Here is a 20,697-nt window from a genome sequence, read left to right as displayed (position 1 = left end):
ACACACACACACACACACACACACACACACACACACACACACACACACACACACACACACACACACACACACACACACACACACACGCAGGCGTCGTTTGGCATTCTAGTTCTTCCTTTAAAATGAAACGGGCTTCCAATGTGCAGATCACTATGTCTTCAAGATAGAAACATCAAATTGCATAGAGCGTTACACAAGTATATTGCGTTATTTTAATTTTTTAACTGGAAATATGAGGGTCGTGTTCAGGAAAAACTGTTGTATACCATTTAATTGTCGTATTTATGCAAGCCTAATTCTGCGATTTCATTTTTCTACAGAAATGTAATCTCATCGTAAAACCGGAGAAATCTCAATTATTTCTGAAGACGGTAAAAAAAGTACCCTGCTGCCAAGATCCTCACTTTTCTAGCGAGTTCGAACAACGATTACACACATTTGTAAGCTTCTTATTTTGCCAATGAATTTGCTAGGTAACCAATTAACATATCTTAGTTTTATTAATGGCGATATTATATGTCTTAAAATATTTTCTTATATCAATATGATCTGTATTGTTTGTCTGTACATTACGTACACATATATTCGTGTAGTAACACAAGATAAATGTGTATCGTATCTTGTTTCATCATAGGAAGAAGCGCGTACTTGCGGGATGTACTTCTTGCCGTGACTATTCTGCTGTTTTACAGCGGGCAAGTGATTATCGTGAAAAATAACAGATAACTTAAGATAGTCACGATAAAAAGGACATCCTGTACATATGCAATTGTAATAACAATACGATATATTTTTGTATATTCGCGCAGCCTACAGACACAGGCGTGTTAAGTTCCATTTTACAAAATTAATTAACTTTTATTCAAATATATACGATTATTTTGCAGAGTACTACATATGGTATTGAAATATAGTACCGGTATCATAAGTAAAAATGTGTCAATCAATTGTTACGTATATATCTTAATAATATACAAGTGTAAATGGCAAAGCAACGAGTGTCTTTGAATTTTTGAAACACCATCCAATGTCAGGCTGTCATTGGATCTTACAGCTTGCGAAATGTTTCCGCAAGCTCACAGTTATCGCAGATTTAATTGTCTAAATGCCAGACTGGTCCAGTCTGCAAGCGGGATTATTAAAAAACTACATGTATCTTGGGAAGAAAATCACACACACACACACACATACACGAGTCTGACGAGTTTGTAACGTCGAATCTCGGAAGCGACATCGTGAAGGGAGCAAGAAATTTCTTGATGATAATTTAACTTTTTTATTATCCAAATATATATTCTATCGTAAATATAAAAATACATTTGCTTAAAAAAAACGACGAATCTTTTGATACGCGCGCGTATTAATATATAATACTCTATAAAGATTATATATCGCGCTAGCTTATATCTTAAGTTATCACATTGTATTAAAACCAGGGAAAGCAAGTTTATCTTAGCGAGAGTGATTTTTCATCAAGGTTTGAATGTTTAAGCCAGTCTAAATGTGAAATGAGTGTGTATGAAAGGTGCATGAGGTACTGACGATCCGTTGAGATTCTTCTTCAAGAGGAGGGAGAAGAGGGCGTTGAGAATTGCAACGTATTGAGTTCCTCCAATTGCTCCAATTCCGCGTTATTCATGACTTGCGCGATCTGAAGCTTCACCGCGGCTTGCCTTTGCGGGGAGAAAGTCTTCAGCGTTTGCGCATGGCTTAAGAAGAGCAGATCCACCGCGTCCATGAATTTCTGCAGCTTGCCGGTCTGCAAATATTCGAAAGTTTCATCGGGTATAGCGGAGCTCAGACTCTGCTGCGGTTTCCGCTTTCTCAGAGATAGCACCAACGGCTTTTCGTTAGGCGGTTCCTCGTAATACTGAACATATTCTTCTAATGTTGGCTCGGACTTGATCTTGGTTTCTGCGTCGCTGTCCGAGTAATCGTCAGCGTGAATGTAATCTGTCCTGTACATAAAAAAAACGTACCTTTAAATCGTTCAAATATTGGAAGTCGAATTGAAAACAATTTATTCTCCAAGAGGAATCTTTTCTCCGGAAAGAGATTAAATATGGCTTTTGTGTGATTGTGGCTTGTGGTGAAAAAATATTCACATCTTCAGTACACGAACATACATGTTACAGAAGTCGTGGTCGCAACTCGTAATTAATTACATCATATGTTTATCTCGCTTTTCAATTTACCGCGTCGACTGACGTATCTTCGTGTTAATTGGAATTCGTCGACAGTAATGGTCGATTCCTTAATGACTTACTGCCTGGTAGTGACGTGAGGCTTCAGAAATTCCATATGACTAGCCCAGGCCCAGTGTTTGTATTTTTTACTGCATTGTCCTGCGGTGTTCGACTGCGTTCGCAAGTATTTAGCATAACTGTCTCGGAGGTGCCTCCATTTACTCTTCGCAACGGCTCCTGGAACAAAATTAATGAAGTTAATATATTATGAAATGGAAAAAAAGATTAGGCATACATAACGAGTTTCTAATAAGTAGTAGCTTTTCGCGGATACTATAATTTTGAAAATATAATAAAATTAATCGTAAAAAAAATATATAAAAATTTAAGTTTAATTACTATCACACTGTATTTATATTTAATTTTGCGCTGAATTTATATTTATCATTATTATTTAAATTTATATCTAGTCATAATTTAATATAATTTAATTTAATGTTATGTTATCTGTATATTTTACAATAGCAATGCTCATAAAGAATACCAAGAGAGAATATTGAGAATATATTAGCTTCTTTCAATAGAAGTTAGATGTAATGATTTTTGTCTTTGATTGGTGTTTTCTTCTGGACCTATCAAAGATCTCTATCAAACATCTGAATCACTAAGAGCTTATTAAAAAGAGCTTCTGATAAATGTAGCCACTTTGCACATAAAATAATTATACTACATTTAAACAACATAATATTAAATATCATTTTGTTCAATGAAAATGTTGTTTCACTAAAGTAAACCATGTTTTATGATAAAAAACAATATTATAAAAAAAATATTACTTAAGGGAAAAATATTACTTAAAGGAAATAATATTTAATTTTCAATAAAAAAATTTATTTCGTTATATATATATATATATAACATAAAATACTGTCGCGGCTACGAGTGCAGTCGCGCGTTTATAATATCGATTTTGTTTACTCATCGAAGCCAGTTGCTCACCGTTGTCTAAGCACAACTTAATCGCTATGCTCCCCCAAGTTTCCGCCTTTTTTACATTGTCCTTGTAGTCTTTGTTCTTCGTGTCATATAGTATGGGACAATTTCGTACAAGGTTGATGAGCGTCTCGCTTTCGCACATGGTGCGCGATGGCGCGGAGTTGTACTGTCCGGAGCACCGCATGAGCTAGCGGCGAACTACGTAGACCGGATGCGGTAATTGCTCGTCGCTTGTTGTCGGTCGCTTCTGCCCGCATGCGGTTGTCCGATCCAGGGCCGACTACGCGTCAAACAATACCCCCGACACGAGATATCAGCTGAAAAAAATTAACGTTGTTAGTCGATGGTTAATAACGTGCATTTTCGTTGTATCGACTGTTTCTAAGTAATTTTAAAAGCTCGGAAAATAATCGGTTCTTTTTAATTTTTCTTTTCGGTTTCTTCTTGCGCGAAGCAAACGTTTTTCCCTATTTTTCCACGAATTTTTGTTTCTCTCGGAAAAAAATGAAAAAAGGGGTTTTTAAACTTTTAAGTCTACATGTCGAGTGTAACACATACATAGTGTAACGTTTATTAAATATTTAACATCCCACTGAGTACCTATATTTCTGTACAGATGAGTAGTAGATAGATAATGGCTGTAGAAAATTTATCAGGTATCTTTTATTCGCGATTGATAATATTGTCGATAAGATCGAATGCTCGTGATCTATGCGTGCAATGGAAAAGTCCTGTTAGTTAAAACGAAGTTAAAACAAATTCCCATGTAATCGGATTTTTATTTCTGTGATATTTCTCAGATATTATTGTAAAAACTATATAAGTACAAATATATCGTAACTTGTTGAGTAACAGTTGATACTCTTTCTTATTGGGCTGATGAGAAAAGATTTGTTTAATTGCAAATTATTGTACATGTATGTACCGCAAGTAATATATTAATACCAGCAGGACATAAGTAGACTCGCAATTACTGTGTTTTAAGAATAGATATATTTAAGTAATTTCTATAATTACAATCTCTAGCATTTACGTATTAATTAAATGTGATGAAATTGGTATTGATAAGTACTGCTTTTTCTCATTCGTGTGTGATGCTTACTAATGATGTTCGCTAATTACTGCAAAAATAATGTGTAAATTATGGCGGAAACATACATAATCGTATTAAGAAAATTGCGCGCTCGTTTACGCGCCGGCATCATTTATCACGTGGACAGGTACATTACGCAACACAAACGTAAAAATTACGACGTCTAAAAAAGTATACGTAGACTCTTAAAAATTGGATAAGCTATAGACAGTGGAATACCAGGATCCCGTTCATAGGGAAACTGTTATAGAATAATAAGCAACGAACGATATCAATAAAACATTTGTTATCGAGCAACTATATAAACCGATACAAATGACGTTGCTGATTCAGTTATAATTGGGACTCAATCATAACTGGGAAAGGTGTAGTGCGCGAGATGGGAACGTTTCTACGGACCGGTAAGCGCACAGTTTCTCCAGAGACAGAACAACACAAAAACACGCCAGAACGCGTACACAGAGAAAAAAGTTTCTTCGGATTTATACTTACACGTATACTTACACTTATTTGTTTGACTTGAGTTTGTTTAATATAAACATAATCTAATATCAAATATCATTTTGTTGAATGAAAATGTTGTTGTTCAACAGAATAAATCATGTTTTAATAAAAGACAGAATTATTTAGAGGAAATAATATTTCATTTTCAATAAGGAAATTTATTTTGTTACATATTAAATATTGTTCAACTGAAACAAAAAAGTTCTTTGATATTTTACTAACACGGTGTTACTTCTTTCTATAATTTACTGCTTGTGACAACCATCGTAATATGTTTGGATGAAAATACAAAAGAAATATGTTACATATTTTTTCAGGGTGCTAGTATAATAAATATCTATAAAGTATCTGAAAGATATTTTTTAAATTCTTATTATGTTTTCTTCGAGATATTTATTAAATATATCTTAAATATAGGTAAAGAGAGATTTAATATCGCATTTTATTTATTCGCGCGTGGAGAACCATCATCGTGTAGCCTCATACTCAAATCTGAATTCGCCGAAATCATACCGGCATCAGTCCCTTATATTATTATATTGTTATATTTATATTATTGTTATGTTATATTGTTATATTATATTGTCCAGGAGTGTGACGTCCCTATCTGCTAATATCTGTTATACTTATCACAGCAATGCGTTCTTCGATGATACTACTATTGCTCGCTGCCAGCGAATTAGCTTGCAGCGAAAAACTTACCAATATCGACAAGAGCATCGAAATGAAAATAAAAAATGGCGTTGTCCAAGTGAATATAATTAATCGCATCATGATTCTCAATCTTACGAAAAATGGTGAGTCTAACGCCGTCTTTACTTTTCAGATAACACAGACTTCTAAAAGATGTCTTAAAAACGTCCAGAAGACGTCCCATTTTTTTTTAGATGTCTTTCAGACTCTTTAAAAGATCTTTTAGAAGTTTGTGCTGTCTATTGTGTTACCTTGATACAAATTGACATTTTTGCCTCAATCTCCCGTAAATTCGAACACTTCCTTATAGTTTTCAAATTTCAAAAAAACCTGCTTTTTCTCAATTTTCCCGCGGATTTCTTCAGTTTCTATCCAAAGAGTACAAAAATTCACGTATGTTCCGTTAAAATCTACTATATTTACTTTTTTCTATAATTTTCCTATATTTTCTTTTTTTCTAAAGAAAATGAGCCAAAAACTGCGGAAAAATTGAGAAAAAAATCAGGTTTTTCTTCGAAATGTTAAAACCATACTTTTATGCCGTGGATCAAGCGTAATGACACGATTCTTGCAGACGGCGAGAATATGATTAACGTGCTTCATACCAAGACTCCGACGGGCACGCTGCAGGATTCCTTCACGTTTGATGAGAGTTGCGGCGCTAATAAGATCTGCGTGAGAAGCGGCCAAATGCTGCACACCATCATCCAGGCCGGCGCGAACAGCGAGGTCGTCAATGTCACTCGCAACGTCGCCGATCCCTCCGCCGAGATCGTCGACTGTTACCAGTTCACCGAGGGTACGCAGTGGTTCGGTGGTCCGCAGCTGCGCTATCAGCACTGGCCTATCCAGCACATGTACTACGAGGAGGAACCGTACCTGCCGACGCATCCTGTGAACATGGCGTTATCTGAGCGTTATTGGCTCTCAGGAAAAGGGGTTTACCTCTACGTCAGCGAGAAGAATCCACTGTTCATCGATCAGAATAATTACAAGGACAAGTACCTATGCCTGATGGCGAAGAACAAGGCTCCGTATCGACACCGGGATAGCGTCCAGCTCGATTACGAGCTGGGTGTCTTCGCGAACCCGAAGACCGCTCATCAGTACGCGGTGACGGCTCGTCTGGGCAAACCCAACGGCCATCCCAACGAGCGGATGGTCCGGCATCCCATATGGTCCACTTGGGCGAGGTACAAGGCCAATATCACCGAGAAGGTGGTGGAGACCTTCGCGGACGAGATCATCGCCAATAGCTTCAACAACAGCCAGCTCGAGATCGACGACAACTGGGAGACCTGTTACGGCTCCGCCCTGTTCGATCCCGTCAAGTTCCCCAACGTCACCGCTCTCGTGCGCCGGCTGAAGAGCAAGGGCTTCCGCGTCACCCTGTGGATACATCCGTTCATCAACAAGGGCTGCGAACCCGCGTACTCCACGGCGCTGAACAGCTCGTACTTCGTGAAGAGCCTCGACGGACGCGTTCAGATGCAGTGGTGGCAAGGTAAGGTCATCAGCTCCGATGAATAAATTGCTGAATTTTATACCTTTCCGCGGTCCTCGTCTCTGACAGATGCGTCTCTCTCTCTCTCTCCCTCTCTGCAGGTCAGAACGCTGGCGCGATAGACTTCACGAATCCGAAAGCGGTGAGCTAGTGGACGGCGCGGCTGAAGCTTCTGCAGAACAGTGGCATCGACGCTTCAAGTTCGATGCGGGCGAGGTGTCGTGGTTGCCGCAGGTGGCGAGTTTGAACGGCTCGCTCGACATGCAACCGGGAATATACACGTATGACTACGTCACGGCGCTCTCCGCCAACTTCGATGACAACATCGAGGTGCGAGTAGGATGGCGAAGCCAGGAATTGCCGGTATTCGTCCGCATGATCGACAAAGACACGAAGTGGACGTGGAACAACGGCCTGCCCACTCTGATCACAACGCTGCTGCAAATGAATCTGAACGGGTACGTTCACGTCCTGCCGGACATGATCGGCGGCAACGGCTACATGGACGGCTCGCTCAACGGCACCGAGTATCCGTCTAAGGAGCTGTTCATCAGGTGGCTGCAGGCGAACGTCTTCATGCCGTCGTTGCAATACTCCTTCGTGCCGTGGGATTACGACAACGAAGTGAGTAGCCTTGAAAAAATGAGTACTTTACTGGACGAGTCATTAACGAATATCGCCGCATAGCTCGTGTGTATCTCTGAATGGAAACATAATTACCTTTTAATATCATATCAGGCTTCAAATGCTATACTTTTGCAAATAACATGTATATACTGTACTTTCGTGTAATTTAAAATTCACATATATGTATAACTGCAAGACAGAGATAAGACGAAGAGAGAATCAGTGAATGACCACCTAGCCTCACGAACGTGTTGATTTGTAACTACATCACAGATATAAGCTGACGATATTGTATCCTCGGATCTGGAAAAATATACCTTAGTTATCTTTCATCGTCGTCAAAAAAAAAAACAATGTAGTTCACCGATGCACGGTCATTCACTGATACACCTACCCTTCCGGAGAAATAACGTGTACTTCTTGTCTCACCAGACCATCACCATCTGCAGAAAGTACACCGAATTGCACGCTAAATATACACCACAAATCTTAGAACATATGGGGCAAGCCATCACCAACGGCACACCCGTGAACCCACCTATCTGGTGGATTGATCCGACCGATGAGGAAACTCACAAAATCAACGATGGTAAGTTCAAGTGAGACGTGCAATCTTTAACAGGATGTTCCACGTTTAACGAGTCACGTAGACAAGCAGCGGCTTAATAAATCCGAAAAGACACGGTGCACGTAGTGTCTCCCAATTGGCTAACGTTGTTACACAATTGAATCGCAGAGTATCTTCTTGGGGATTCCATCCTGGTTGCTCCGGTGATCGAAGAGGGTGCCGTCATACGCGACGTCTATCTACCTAAGGGGATATGGTTGGACCCGAGACGAGAAGTGATCAGTTTCGGGCCGAAATGGCTGAGAGGCTATCCCGCTCCTTTAGACGTACTTCCATACTTTATAAGAGCTAAGGAAAACAGCGCCCAGTGATCGAAGTTGCACTTGCAAAATATTTATTTGTACAAATGTGTATATAAATCGACCCGCTCTGGCGTAACTACGTCGTAGTGTTTTTATCTCCGAATTGCACGAATGCATCTTTTCCGCACGGATGTGTTGCCGGGGAAGTTTCGTTTTCGTCTGTCGTCTGCTCTCGGCAGTCGCGATAAACTCGTTACCTGCTTACCAGCAAAGATCGTATCTCCGTGTCGAGCTTTCTAATCACTGTGTCGTCCGACGAATAACTTCCGGTCCTCAACAGTGAGTCGCGTTCTTCCCTCAGCGCCTGCAGTCGCTCATTGCGCTCGTCCGATTTACCAGATATGATTTTGTTACCGTTGTAAGAATCTTCGGAAAAGGCGTCGTTGACTGACGCAAAGATTTGACCGTAGGCTTCTTTCGAAGCGAAAGGTTGCCTCGGCTTGATCCCGTCGATCTCCTTCTGCAGTTCGTTCAATAGGATTTGATCGTTGGTCAAGGCTCTTGTGTCTATGGATAAAATTTCCGCCAAGCTATACACGGGAGAAATGAAATTTTAATATATTATTAATTTAATATTTAATATTTAATATTAATATTAACGTATAATATTAATTTTATATTAATTTAATATTATTAATGATATAATTAATTAAATTTATTAACTTAAATGTAATCGTTTTCATTTAATTAAATAAGCAAGAGTGTCCTTGTTCGATTTTTTACCGATCCTGTTTAAAAGAATGACATTGTTTGGTCAAATTCAAGAATTCATGTTAGAGGTCGAACTTTAAGATTTAACATTTGGTTCAACTACAATGGAATACTGTGTTGTACAAGTTGGGACAATGTCATAATACGTACTCCACGTTCTTCAGTTCCTCCTTGCTGTTCTTTATTTGATCTTGCATGGTTTTCTGATGATCCACTTTCATTCTGTGTATCTCGCGAACAGCTTTGCCCCACTGCTCCTTGAAAAATGACTTCCCCTTTTGAGCGTTGTTCAATTTCTCTTCGAGTACTTTTAACTCTTGCAGAAGTGACGCCGTCTGATCTTGAGTCAAGGATCCCTTCTGATACATTTGTAACTCGTTCGTCAGTTTGCTTATCGATAACTTCAAGCTCTCATTCTCGTACATCAATATTTCCACCTGCGCCTCTAGAGCGGATTTCTTTTCCTCGAGCTTGCTCACCTGCGACATTAAATTCAGCATTGCGTTGCTATTGCGTATCTCGATATATATATATAATTTGCTGTTTATACTCCACATTTCGAGACATATGACTTCAATGAAAAGGATACGGAAAGAATGCATTCGAGATGCATTCACGTACCTTTGACATGAGATCACTTTGCATCGAGTGCGAAGAATCTCGAAGTTCCTGCAACTTGACCTCGTATCTCCACTGTATGTTCTCGTTCGCTTTGATCAGTCGAGTCTCATTTTCCAGGCTCTTTAATCGGCGTGTTCGTAAATCTTCAGTGGCGTTATTCAGACTGTTCGCTAGTATCTTACACTGCTCGACGCTGCATGCAAGCTTCGACTCTAGGCTTTCCTTTTGCCTTCGCCACTCCTCGCTCAGCATGTTCAAGTGTCGTTCTTCCTTCTTTTTGAGCTATAATTCATATAGTATACAAATGATGCTTCTCTCTCCTATCAAACTGGAAACGTTCTTATTTCACTCTACCTCAGCTTTAAACATCTCTTTTTGACGTTCTTTCCATGTTTCGAGCTCGTCTACTATTTTATACGCCAAGCTATCATCTAATATCGGCGGACCTAAGTTTTTATCTTAAATAAAAGATAAATATAATACATTAGGATCATATTACTCTCTTCTTCTCTACCGTTAAAGATTTATAATAGTGTATATATATATGATATACCAGCAGTTTCTTTGTTCAATAAAAAATGTGGCCCACGATTTTCCAGCTTGAGCATAACGTCTACATCACCAATTTTATTTGTATCCGTATCGTACAGAGGTAATTTATATTGACATTCGGGCTGGAAAAGATTATTGTATTAAAATTTATACGTTCTTCTACAAGATTTTTACTGTCACTATAAACTCGATGTTACCTTATCCTGATGAAATAATGGTTTTAAATCCAACACTAACAGTGACACTGGTTTAGCGGCTTCATTTGTATCATACATACTGATCTTTGGTGGGAAAGACTGCAGCAACTGTTTAATTTCGTTCGGCGTAGATATGAAGTGAAATTGACACCCGATATTTTGCAATTTCGACTTTTCACCTGTTACTGCTGATATTGTTGCATGCGCCACCGATGTGTTCTCAGCTTTGGGATGGTGAAATCTATGATGAAGATTATATTTTTGTAAAGGACGTCCTTTACACGACAGAATTAATATGAAACAGATAAATTGAATCGTACAGACCGGAACTCAATCCGTCGTCCAGATAGTTTCGGGGATACAGAAGTTATTGCTACGAGCGAAATATATAGACAATAGCAATGGTAAGATCCTGCACATTTTACATTCATACAATTGCAGACCGCAGTATCGCTGGAACATAAACACATCATTTTATCCATTTGACTTTTTAGATGTTGGCAATCAAGGAAGTGCTGGTTTGTATATTTGCGTTCCGTCGCACATTTTGTTTCCCCAGGAATGCTGATTGGATTACATTTTCTGAAGTCGCCACTAGGATTTCTGTGAGACTCAACCTCTGGACATCTCTGAAATTTAGTAATGTATTATTACTTCTTGTCATTATTGTTATATGTATATGGTTGTTATTCTGACTAACATTACTCATATTTTCCTCGTTACAGTACTGAATATTAGGTATTGTGCGATTGTTAAAACTCATATTTGTATCAGGATTGTGCAGGACATCTGTTTTAGTTTCAACATATTGTAGTTTAAGTTGTATATCGAGGTAGGATTTTTGGAGGTGGCTTTCGATGGATTTCTGTGCTAAGTCTCTTTTAGTTAGGAAACAACGTTCATGTAGGGTGATACTTGAGGTCCCAGTACACTTGAAGAATTCTTGAATGTTATCTGCTGGTACTAGTGATTGCAGATTGACTAGTGATTCGGCTATTGTATTATTTTCATGTTTCAATAATACCGACAAATGTGGATTCAACTGTAAATAATGCTTTAACATATGCAAGGAGCTTCGTATTCTCACTATCACTTTTTCATGTGGCAGGTGATTTTTGTCATTTACTTTAAATGGTTTAAGTTCTACGTCATTTTCTAAGACTCTGTACAAAATACACACAGTACTGTCCTTGTTCAGGTTTTCAGGTAATAATAGGTGCAAATTTTCTATACATATGACTGTGATACTTAGCAAGAACAATTCGTAACAGGTGTTTACAGGTCCCAATTGAATTAATTGCTCATCAGGATGCAAATAAGGTGTTATTTTATCACTTTGTTTAGCAATATCTTCTGTTAATGAATTTCTTACCTGTAAGACAATATAATTAGAAGATATTCATAGACAATTACAGACAGATACTTATGGTATTGTTTGATATAGTTACATAAATGTTATATTGTATTACACAAATTTCTGGATATATCATTTTATGAAACATAAATATATGTGATACCTCTAATGCTGTATCTAAATTTGTACTTTTGCGATCCTCAATCCTCAATGTAAGAAGTAATTCAGGCTTGTTTGTTTTGAGATCACTCCTTAATCCTATCAATTTATGCCAACTTGCTTTTGGATTCACATCCCCATATTTGTACGCTAGGTGTGCAGAACGTAAACTTAATAGAACATGCCCAATTTTCTCTTTATTCTCATTTTCTTTAAAAGCATAGCATTCTAATTTCAACGATGCTTGTCCTGACCGCATTCTATATGTTGGATGTGAAATAAGATATATACATTTTATTCTTTTTTGATATTCTAGAGTTAATGACAAAATAGATAAGAAACAATACTTACTTTCTCATTGTAATTTTGTTAGTTTCCCAAATCAGATCAGTATCATATTGTGGGTTTGGGCTTGACTCAATTTTGTCAGTTTTCAAAGAGTGTCCATTTAAAGTGCCAACTAATATTGTTGGTTGTAAAACTTGTTCAAAATCTTTTCCTACAACATATTCATATATATCAGTTGAGAGAAATAACTATAATTTGTAAACATCTTTTCTTCATAGATTTCAATTTTATATATTATTTCATATAGTTATATTATCTCTCATATTTTCACAATGTATTGACACAAAATTTATAAACTTATTATCATTATTTTTAATGCACAAGTTGACATATATCTATAACAGGTTATATATAATCTCAATATAATTAAAAAATGATAAGTTTATTGTGGATATAATAAAAGTTAATTTTTCGAAAGTTATAAATTTTGAAGAGATCAACGTATAAATTGATTTAACGGTCTTAACAGCAAGTTTTGCCGTTGCATTACAGAGTGAGCAATTTCAATGAGTGCATGTAAAACAGTACTTCACCTTCTTTTATACTTAGAATAATTTGCACGTCCGATTCTCCTGCTTCTACCATCTCGTTGTATGTGTTTCGTAAAATATCACATATAAAATAATAAATCTCACAAATATTGCTAAAAACATTTACGCACTCTTCTTGCAATTCAAAACTGCTGCCATGGAAACGAATTCTTGTAAACACAGCTTACGTCGCGTTCGCAAGTAATCCTACAACATTTTTATTTCATGAAAAATTAGTTAAGACAAAATATTTAAACTATATATATATATAAGTGTTTCAGAATCAAGAATCTCTCTCGTTGTGTATCTACATGACGTATCTCAAAAATTCTGTGAAAAATGATATTTTGAGGTAATGAACACTTTCGCGCATTGTGAATTAACGCCTCTACTTTCTTTTGGAACTTTAAAATGAAATCGGTAATTGAACAGTCATCTCTCATTTAATTCGATATATCTAAGCAATAAACAATAGTATTCTTATGATATATGATATTTGTCAAAAAACTTTAAAATGTTTTTCGAGTCATTTCGCTATTCGTTACTTTTGCTGCAGTTAAAATTTGCCCTTTGAATTTCGCTTGTCTTGTTAACTATGTTCAGTTTTGCAAATCAAAGCCATCGGTTTGTTCTGGAAGAGTTGCTGCAGGAAAGTCGTTTGATTGGCTAGTTATTATCTTAAGATAATCTTAAAACCGGGTTTATAATGTCGTTTGAGTCGTTTCACTTCCAATTCTAGCGACTGGATTGGTCGCATTACATTGTAAAAATGAATTAAATTGTATATTCGTAAATATATCTGAAAACAAGAGAGTTCGCGCTGTAAAGTGCTTCGGGGACTGTCTCGTTAGTTTTGTCGGAGTTAAAGCTCGTTGAATTTCTCCTATATTTGGGATCGAGAAAAATAATCTTTCAATTATTGCGCATAATGAACGTCGAGTAATTTATATAGTTAGTAAATTTGTATCCTTGACGTATAAAAATCATCATGCCAAATTAATTGCCGCAACGTTTCCTTCCCTCCTGCCGTGTATATTCTTGTTGTGCGCATCGATTCATCGAAGCTCGATTCATCGCCGTCGAACGCCCATCCCTACTTCGGGGCACGATCGCGTGCACCTGCTTCCTGGGCAGAGATCAGAGAAATGGCAAACGTACAGTAGGACGTAAGTTCGGGACAATTGGATGGTGGTGTTGACTCGTTGGCAAAAGGAATAAGAGACCAGCCGAAGCCGATTAGTCTGACGTGAAGGGGCAGGTGTCAAACCAGACGGAACACCGAATACTCTTCGAGCACCGCAGGCACGGACGCTCGTAGGAGGTTATAAGGCATCGTTATTGGCACCACTATGAGGACTTTCTCCGATGAGGCGAGGGTGAGCGTCGCTTGTGTACACGATTGTCAACGTATGCAGCTGATTCGTTCGATCTCCGCTGAGACAGCGACTTGCTCGCACGTCCGTACCTCTGATACGTCAATCGTCCCGCGTGCTCGACTGGCGTGCCGTTCAGCAGATTGTTGTCGAGAAACGAAGAATGCCTGGAGGTTTTAACAATTGTGTGTACATAGCGAAGCGCGCTGTAATGAGTACACACGTCTCTCGATGGTTACGCGCGGCTGTTGCTCCTGATCGCCGCTGACTTACGACTCAACATCGCCTGTGAGACAACGTTTCGATATTCTCGATCCGGTATTTCAGGACGTACATATATGGATTTCATCGCTCTAAATATCGTCGTATACAGGGTACAAAGTCGGCAAATTAGCGGTGGGATATAGAATGGTTGGATTTAGCGCGAAGTATATATGTAGAGGAAATTTATAGTTTATGTATATACCATATGCATACACACATATATATATATATATATGTATTCTGTGAGATGCAACATATATGTAGCGGTAAGTTATTCTTGTTACATAAATTTACTCGCAGCTTTATATATCTGTGATGATGATTTGCATTTCAGGAAACCGAGGATTCTCATACAGTTCACGGTAACATGACATAATTGTTAGCTTATCGCCGATACAGGTGTGATACTGCTCAAGATAATCATGTTGTGCAATGACAAATGACACACGTGTCGAGTATATGTATATGTGTTGGTGACTACATTAGTGAGTTAAGTAGAAGAGAACAATGTCTGTTCCTTCTTGCTCCACAAGTGAAGAGTGGGATAGCGCAGACATCGGGGAGGAGGTGACATACACAAAATGGGAACGTTTCAATAATTGGGTGCATTGTATATGCATTGTTACTTTTGATCTTGAATTAGGCCAAGCTATAGAGGTACACACAAGCTTATTCACTATTACCTTATATAATATGATTATGCTCGTAGAAAGATGATTTCCACTTGTCCAGTATTTGATCGAGAAAATATGCTCGGATGTGTTGCTGCTCTCTACTAATTCGATTTTCTCCACGGATTTTGTCCCACAGGCGATTTACCCGACTCATATTAAGCTATCGGAACAAGAGAGATCCAATGTCTGTTACTTAGCCTTCCCCGACTCCAATTCCGGTTGCATGGGAGACACCCAGTATCATGTGCGAATAAGGCAGAGCAGCCAAATGGTGCAAGAGACCAATGCTCTCAAGGATTACGACAGAAGGTCGCCCTCTTTTCTACAAACCGACAGAGATTATTACTGGGGATATGTGTATTTTAGACAAGTGAAAGATAAGTCTTTGCCAAGGGGATACTTTCAGAAGGTTCATATCATCAAAGCGAACCTGTCTTTTCGTTCGATTTATATAACGAGTGACTTGATGACGGCGTTCTTTCAGAGTGTCGTCATAATTACAAAACTGCCATTTGTCAATCTGTTCGGCGAATTGTGCGCCCTAATCGCGCCCGAGTTCTTCGAGACTGGAACTGCGCTCATGGAAGCCGTGGTGCGCGAGATCGATCAGTGGCCTCCGCCGATCCCAGGCCAGATAGTTCATTTACCTCTCATCGGTGTATTATTTCAGGTGAATGATACGTTTACAAGCCGTGAGGTCGTTGTATTGAATCAGTCGAAACGTCCGGCTCGATTTTTGAGTTTAGCCTGACTTCGTTGCGTTCCACGCAAACCCGATTGTAGCATCAGTGAAGTAGCGAGCGAAGAAGAGAGCGGAAAATCGAATCGAATTCTTCGACTGAAGCAACCATCTGTCTCGCACGTTCCTTCACACTCAGATGCAAAACCACGTTTCAGACGTATATCCCGAACCAAAATTACAAAGCCACTATCCCATCGATCGCTGCCATGGAACATGCACCGAACGTGCACACGACGCGAAGACTGATGTTGACGTCAGCTTACGAGGGAGATATGTTCCGTAGTTTAGCCAGTGTCGTTAGTTACGTACATTTATTATGGGAGCTGGTGCTCCTCAGCGAGCCGATCGTCGTGATGGCCGGCTCGCCCACTACATGTTCCGAGATGGTTCAAGCACTCATAGCGTAAGCGGCGATCTATCCTCAGGGGTTGGGTAATAATCATTTGTAATAACTAGTTTTGCTCAATTAAAAGTAAAGTTAAAAATTAATAACTTAACGGTTAATCTGAATCTTAAATGATGCAATAAACTCAAACTTTATAATTCAATTCACTTAAAATGCAATAACTTCAACTTATTAACTTCTTCTTGTACAGAAAATTAGAAAATTAAATAGGACAATAAGAAAAATAAAACATAATGCCAACAGAATTTGTCACTCTTTAGTGCTCATGTTCTTTTCCTGTATAGAATTTGGAGCACAAAACAGCCGGTATTTTCTAATAAGCTATCTTTTCTTCAGTTGACATAAATTTAATCGACAATTAAGAAGTTAATTATGCACATATATATATACATGATTTTATATAATTCACTTCTAACTTTAATAAGTTAATTTAACAGGCCATTAACATTTAACTTAATTTAGTTAAAAATTAACTTACCCAACCCTGTCTATCCGCAAGCACTTTTCCGTTCTCGCATGTATCTACGATGTGATAACCGAGAAGGAGGACATTTCAGCATGATCGCGCCGTTGAAATACTGCTCCGACCATCGGCCGTACTTCACCATACATGACTCGGAGTTTAAAGAATACACCACGGACTCCCCGGCGCCGCCCGCCGTGATCCTGGGCGTGACCAATCCGTTCTTCGCCAAGACGCTGCAGCATTGGCCGCATATCATTCGCATAAGCAACGGCAACAACAGTGGTAAGTTCTATGACATTCGCCGGGCAAGTGGTGTGTTCAGGATATGGCGTTCCGTCGGCAGATCAGCGATACAAAATCAAGAAGTCCGAGAATCTCAAGGTGCTGGACTCGAAGCCCGGCGTCTACACCCAGTACAAGCCGTTCCTGCAGAAGGACAAGACCATCCTGAAGAAGCTGTTCAGGGGCGTGCAGACGAAGCGGCCGGGCGAGGTGCAGACCGCGCTCTTGAAACGCCACCTGATCGAGCTAACGGAGAGCTTCATGATTCCGCTCGAGAGATACATCGCGACGCTTATGCCGTTGCAGAAGAACATATCGCCTTTCAAGGTGAGTCGATCGCTGCCTGCAACCAGGGATGTTGTGGTACTACTGATATACTATTGCTATTTTTGTTTTGATACTAGTATCGCTAACGCTATCGATACTCTTGATTAGATACCCGTTTCAAGATTAGTACCGATACTTTCATGGTATCACAACATCCTTAGCTGTAACTGATGGTGTGCAAATCGCTCATCGTATAATATACGATTCGTACTTCCTGCGCAGGCAACTCCGACACCGCAAATGTTCAATCCGGACGACTTCCTGGCTAGATTGAGCAGCTCCGGTCCTCAATTGACTACGGGTATCAAGGGCGACTGGGTGGGATTGTACAAACGGTTCTTCCGATCACCCAACTTTTCCGGCTGGTTCCACGCCAGGTATACGGAATTGAGCCAGCAGTTGCAACTCAAACAGCTGGAGAAGCTGTCGCATGCGGTAACTAAATTTCCCGGTCTTTACGCTCTCTAAATATATCATCACATTACGCGAATATCTATTCACATAATAACGTACGATTAATAGGATCTGAAAACGTGGGTGCAAGGGAAGCAGGAAGTGGAGGTGGTCGATATGATTCTGAGAATCCGACAGAAGCTGGAGAGGAGTTGCATCGACGACGTGCCGATCGACAACTCCGTAAGGGAGAGGCTGAAGGAGAGGATAGACGACATCACGCACGTATTGCCGGACGATCTGAAGGTCATCCTGAGACACGAATCTTGACAGTACGATTACACTATCAATATCAAAACTCGCTAACGTTGCAATTAATTCTACGTAAACTGGGCTCACACGCGGAAAATTATTTGGAGGCGACTCTCAGAGAGTGCGTGTGTAACTTGTTTAACACTTTGCGGGCCGCTGTCACGCTGACGTGACTTTTGCTCGCCAACGACTTTCGGCCGCTATCACGCTGGCGTGATGGTTTGACGATCAGGAAACATTGTTTTCAACTGTTTTCCTCTCCCAATTCACCAGACTGTCTATTATTAAAATCTTTTTTCGCGGACGCTTGTTTTGTCAGTTTGAGATTGTCTTTCGCTACCTTCAGATATAGGAAACTTACGTTAGATATCCCTCAAAATGCCAATACCAATATAATTGGAATAAAAATAGTGTAACAGTTATTTTAGTGCCTTCTTTAATAATAATTATATACCAATTACTTATGTATCGAAAAATTGCGTAAATATCACCGTTGGCGAGCAGTAGAACCTGCGTGAATCTCGCCGGCGGCAGCGTAACGGCGCTTCGATAAATGCGCGGCCCGCAAAGTGTTAAGATAATAATTTTTTTCATGCTCCTTCCCTCGCTATTTATTACGAAGAAACGAACGCCGAGGAGACGTCAGTTGTATATGCGAGCGATATAGTTCGAGAAATTAGAGTAAGCGATAAAAGAAAAAAAAAACTACGTATCTCGATTAGAGAAAACAAGGAGAAGATAATACTCGGAAACAAACACGCTGCATACGTAATAGAAGTTAAATCGCGCAAACATTATCTTGGATGCTTGAACGTCCCGATTCGCTTTTTGTATTCGGCATGTAGAGTTTTGTAAAAGCGATATATCTTGCGCATATTTCGTCGTACTGCGTTAGACTGATTCGTATCGACTGTGTACTATACCGTGTTTGATTGCCACTACGATGTTGTACATGCCAAATCCATCAACAGCTTCCTCTATTACTCGGCCAAGCATTCCAGTTGATCATTTTATATACACAGTAATTTATTATTATATTATATTATTATATTATTATCGTTATTATTATTATTATTATCATATACTGACGAATACTCTTTAATTTGAGGCGGTGAGCAATACCAATAATGATAACCTCACGAGCGTAAATTTCAACTCAATGGAATACGAGAGATCGGAGTGTAAACTGATGTACATACATTTTTTTCGAGATCTGTAAATATTGGTACAAATGATGTGTAATAAAAATTTATTTTAATAATAACCACCGGGGCTGTTGCGATCTCACCCATATCTCTGCACGTACATACGAGATGAGTGAAAAATGAAGCGTTTCTGTGGTAAACGGACTTATATTTCTTCGAAGCGACATGGCTGTGTATTTCTTCTGCTCTCTACGATCGCATATATTTACTTATTGGAAAGGAGATAATGTGCGTACGCACGGGTGAAGAGGCGATTAAAACGCGCAAGAGGGAATACATCTTCTCGCTTCGCATTTTATTTCTTACGATGTTTTATTGTTACATTCTCCCAATTACATTAATAATTTCCTCATAGTTTTGTCTTAATGCTTGCGCCATTATATTCTCATTAATATCTATAATATATTATCATACTTTCAATGGAGTCAACAACATATACATATATATTTATATATATTTGTCCATATGTATACGTGTATACATATATATGTATATATATATATAGATATCGGGTGTATGTTCATTTTTTTCTTTATGAGTGTGAATGCACAGTACTGTAGGATAGCTTTATTACACAGTTAATTCACAGAGTTCACTTTGTTATTCCGCCGAGGTACAAACCTCGACCTTTTTTCCTCCGGCCATCGCGTTTATCTTCGTCGCTTTCGCGGTAACGGGAAACGACGTGTTCTCGCGCGCGAAAATTCTAACGCGGTATGCCTTTTACTTCTCCTTTCTAATCTCATCTCGCGGCTAGAGAGAAGGCGCGTCTCTTTCGTCTTCTCGACGCGCGCCCGAAGGGTCTTCTTTCGGGGGATGGGGAGGAATCTCTCGTGATTTATTACTTTGTACACAGTACCGAAGGATATATATCCTTTCCTTTCTTTTTCTGTTATCTCGACTCATCTGTCTTTCGGGGAAAATGACGGAGGTTTTGGGCGTGAGCCGCGCCCACAATAATAATAATAATTATTACAATAATGAGGAGCGGATAAATGCGATTATCGCCTGTTAGCATTATTTCGACAGACTTAGGCCTGGGTGTGAATTGCGTTCCCTTAATTAAAATCTTACAAGACTTCGCCTATCGACTAACGCGAATGGAAACTTTACAACGAGCTTTTCGAAGGTAGGGGAAAGCGGGGAGGGAGGAGGGTATGAACGCGGATGAAGCAGCGAGGATCTTCTCGGGGAATGTGATAGAAGTATCGATAACATTTTGTGGGTCGCAATCTCGTGGGGAAAGAG

The 20,697-nt window shown here is 39.2% G+C and overlaps 4 protein-coding genes and 1 long non-coding RNA gene across 9 annotated transcripts; 2 read left to right on the top strand and 3 right to left on the bottom strand.

Annotated features, from left to right (window-relative positions):
* Nucleotides 1-25: 25 nt before the first annotated feature.
* On the bottom strand, nucleotides 26-6,166 carry LOC106744410. The gene is made up of 4 exons (XM_014619167.1): nucleotides 6,078-6,166; nucleotides 3,186-3,499; nucleotides 2,267-2,423; nucleotides 26-1,958 (listed from the first exon to the last, which is right to left on the bottom strand). The coding sequence occupies exons 2-4, from the start codon at nucleotides 3,364-3,366 to the stop codon at nucleotides 1,562-1,564; spliced, it is 735 nt and encodes a 244-aa protein (XP_014474653.1). The 5' UTR covers nucleotides 3,367-3,499; nucleotides 6,078-6,166; the 3' UTR covers nucleotides 26-1,561.
* On the top strand, nucleotides 4,211-8,562 carry LOC106744407 (uncharacterized family 31 glucosidase KIAA1161). The gene is given in 7 exon segments (XM_014619163.1): nucleotides 4,211-4,676; nucleotides 5,415-5,576; nucleotides 6,047-6,976; nucleotides 7,078-7,167; nucleotides 7,170-7,600; nucleotides 8,036-8,192; nucleotides 8,340-8,562. Coding segments are annotated over 7 exon segments (1,995 nt in total). The 5' UTR covers nucleotides 4,211-4,654; the 3' UTR covers nucleotides 8,543-8,562.
* On the bottom strand, nucleotides 7,519-8,226 carry LOC106744411. The gene is made up of 4 exons (XR_001374444.1): nucleotides 8,142-8,226; nucleotides 7,998-8,046; nucleotides 7,697-7,906; nucleotides 7,519-7,609 (listed from the first exon to the last, which is right to left on the bottom strand). It is a non-coding gene; the product is annotated as an uncharacterized LOC106744411 (long non-coding RNA).
* LOC106744406 (centrosomal protein of 120 kDa-like) lies at nucleotides 8,224-14,556 on the bottom strand. 3 transcript variants are annotated; one of them, XM_014619160.1, is made up of 12 exons: nucleotides 14,471-14,556; nucleotides 13,009-13,212; nucleotides 12,479-12,626; nucleotides 12,132-12,387; nucleotides 10,939-11,243; nucleotides 10,615-10,855; nucleotides 10,419-10,539; nucleotides 10,220-10,323; nucleotides 9,866-10,147; nucleotides 9,395-9,723; nucleotides 8,739-9,063; nucleotides 8,224-8,414 (listed from the first exon to the last, which is right to left on the bottom strand). In XM_014619160.1, the coding sequence occupies exons 2-12, from the start codon at nucleotides 13,058-13,060 to the stop codon at nucleotides 8,394-8,396; spliced, it is 2,184 nt and encodes a 727-aa protein (XP_014474646.1). In that variant the 5' UTR covers nucleotides 13,061-13,212; nucleotides 14,471-14,556; the 3' UTR covers nucleotides 8,224-8,393. The 3 variants fall into 3 exon arrangements, with proteins under 3 accessions (XP_014474646.1, XP_014474647.1, XP_014474648.1); XM_014619161.1 differs by lacking the exon at nucleotides 8,224-8,414 and adding an exon at nucleotides 8,432-8,519; XM_014619162.1 differs by lacking the exon at nucleotides 8,224-8,414 and adding an exon at nucleotides 11,315-11,986 and having other exon boundaries at nucleotides 8,560-9,063.
* Nucleotides 13,831-18,752, top strand: LOC106744408 (protein DENND6A). Of its 3 annotated transcripts, XM_014619165.1 has the most exons (10): nucleotides 13,831-14,666; nucleotides 14,752-14,908; nucleotides 14,977-15,299; nucleotides 15,453-15,725; nucleotides 15,801-15,986; nucleotides 16,214-16,461; nucleotides 17,022-17,212; nucleotides 17,274-17,539; nucleotides 17,762-17,974; nucleotides 18,062-18,752. In XM_014619165.1, the coding sequence occupies exons 3-10, from the start codon at nucleotides 15,150-15,152 to the stop codon at nucleotides 18,260-18,262; spliced, it is 1,728 nt and encodes a 575-aa protein (XP_014474651.1). In that variant the 5' UTR covers nucleotides 13,831-14,666; nucleotides 14,752-14,908; nucleotides 14,977-15,149; the 3' UTR covers nucleotides 18,263-18,752. The 3 variants fall into 3 exon arrangements, with proteins under 3 accessions (XP_014474651.1, XP_014474650.1, XP_014474652.1); XM_014619164.1 differs by having other exon boundaries at nucleotides 13,831-14,908; XM_014619166.1 differs by lacking the exons at nucleotides 13,831-14,666; nucleotides 14,752-14,908 and having other exon boundaries at nucleotides 14,917-15,299.
* Nucleotides 18,753-20,697: the final 1,945 nt, after the last annotated feature.

Source organism: Dinoponera quadriceps, unplaced genomic scaffold, assembly GCF_001313825.1.
Source record: "Dinoponera quadriceps isolate SergipeBrazil2010 unplaced genomic scaffold, ASM131382v1 scaffold777, whole genome shotgun sequence".
Classification (NCBI taxonomy): domain Eukaryota; kingdom Metazoa; phylum Arthropoda; class Insecta; order Hymenoptera; family Formicidae; genus Dinoponera; species Dinoponera quadriceps.
This window is presented reverse-complemented; position numbering and strand designations above follow the sequence as displayed.

What these genes read in the sequence shown, in the direction of transcription:
- LOC106744408 (XM_014619165.1), top strand. Translation starts at nt 15,150, where the DNA reads ATGTCTGTTCCTTCTTGCTCCACAAGTGAAGAGTGGGATAGCGCAGAC. An exon ending in AATTAGGCCAAGCTATAGAG is followed by an intron (nt 15,300 to 15,452) that starts GTACACACAAGC and finishes TTTGTCCCACAG; the next exon opens with GCGATTTACCCGACTCATAT. An exon ending in CAAGGGGATACTTTCAGAAG is followed by an intron (nt 15,726 to 15,800) that starts GTTCATATCATC and finishes GCGTTCTTTCAG; the next exon opens with AGTGTCGTCATAATTACAAA.
- LOC106744406 (XM_014619162.1), bottom strand. Translation starts at nt 13,060, where the DNA reads ATGGTAGAAGCAGGAGAATCGGACGTGCAAATTATTCTAAGTATAAAA. An exon ending in GGACGACGGATTGAGTTCCG is followed by an intron (nt 10,856 to 10,938) that starts GTCTGTACGATT and finishes TCTTCATCATAG; the next exon opens with ATTTCACCATCCCAAAGCTG. An exon ending in GAGGAACTGAAGAACGTGGA is followed by an intron (nt 9,064 to 9,394) that starts GTACGTATTATG and finishes TCCCGTGTATAG; the next exon opens with CTTGGCGGAAATTTTATCCA.
- LOC106744410 (XM_014619167.1), bottom strand. Translation starts at nt 3,366, where the DNA reads ATGCGGTGCTCCGGACAGTACAACTCCGCGCCATCGCGCACCATGTGC. An exon ending in TAAGTTGTGCTTAGACAACG is followed by an intron (nt 2,424 to 3,185) that starts GTGAGCAACTGG and finishes ATTTTGTTCCAG; the next exon opens with GAGCCGTTGCGAAGAGTAAA. An exon ending in CCTCACGTCACTACCAGGCA is followed by an intron (nt 1,959 to 2,266) that starts GTAAGTCATTAA and finishes TTTTATGTACAG; the next exon opens with GACAGATTACATTCACGCTG.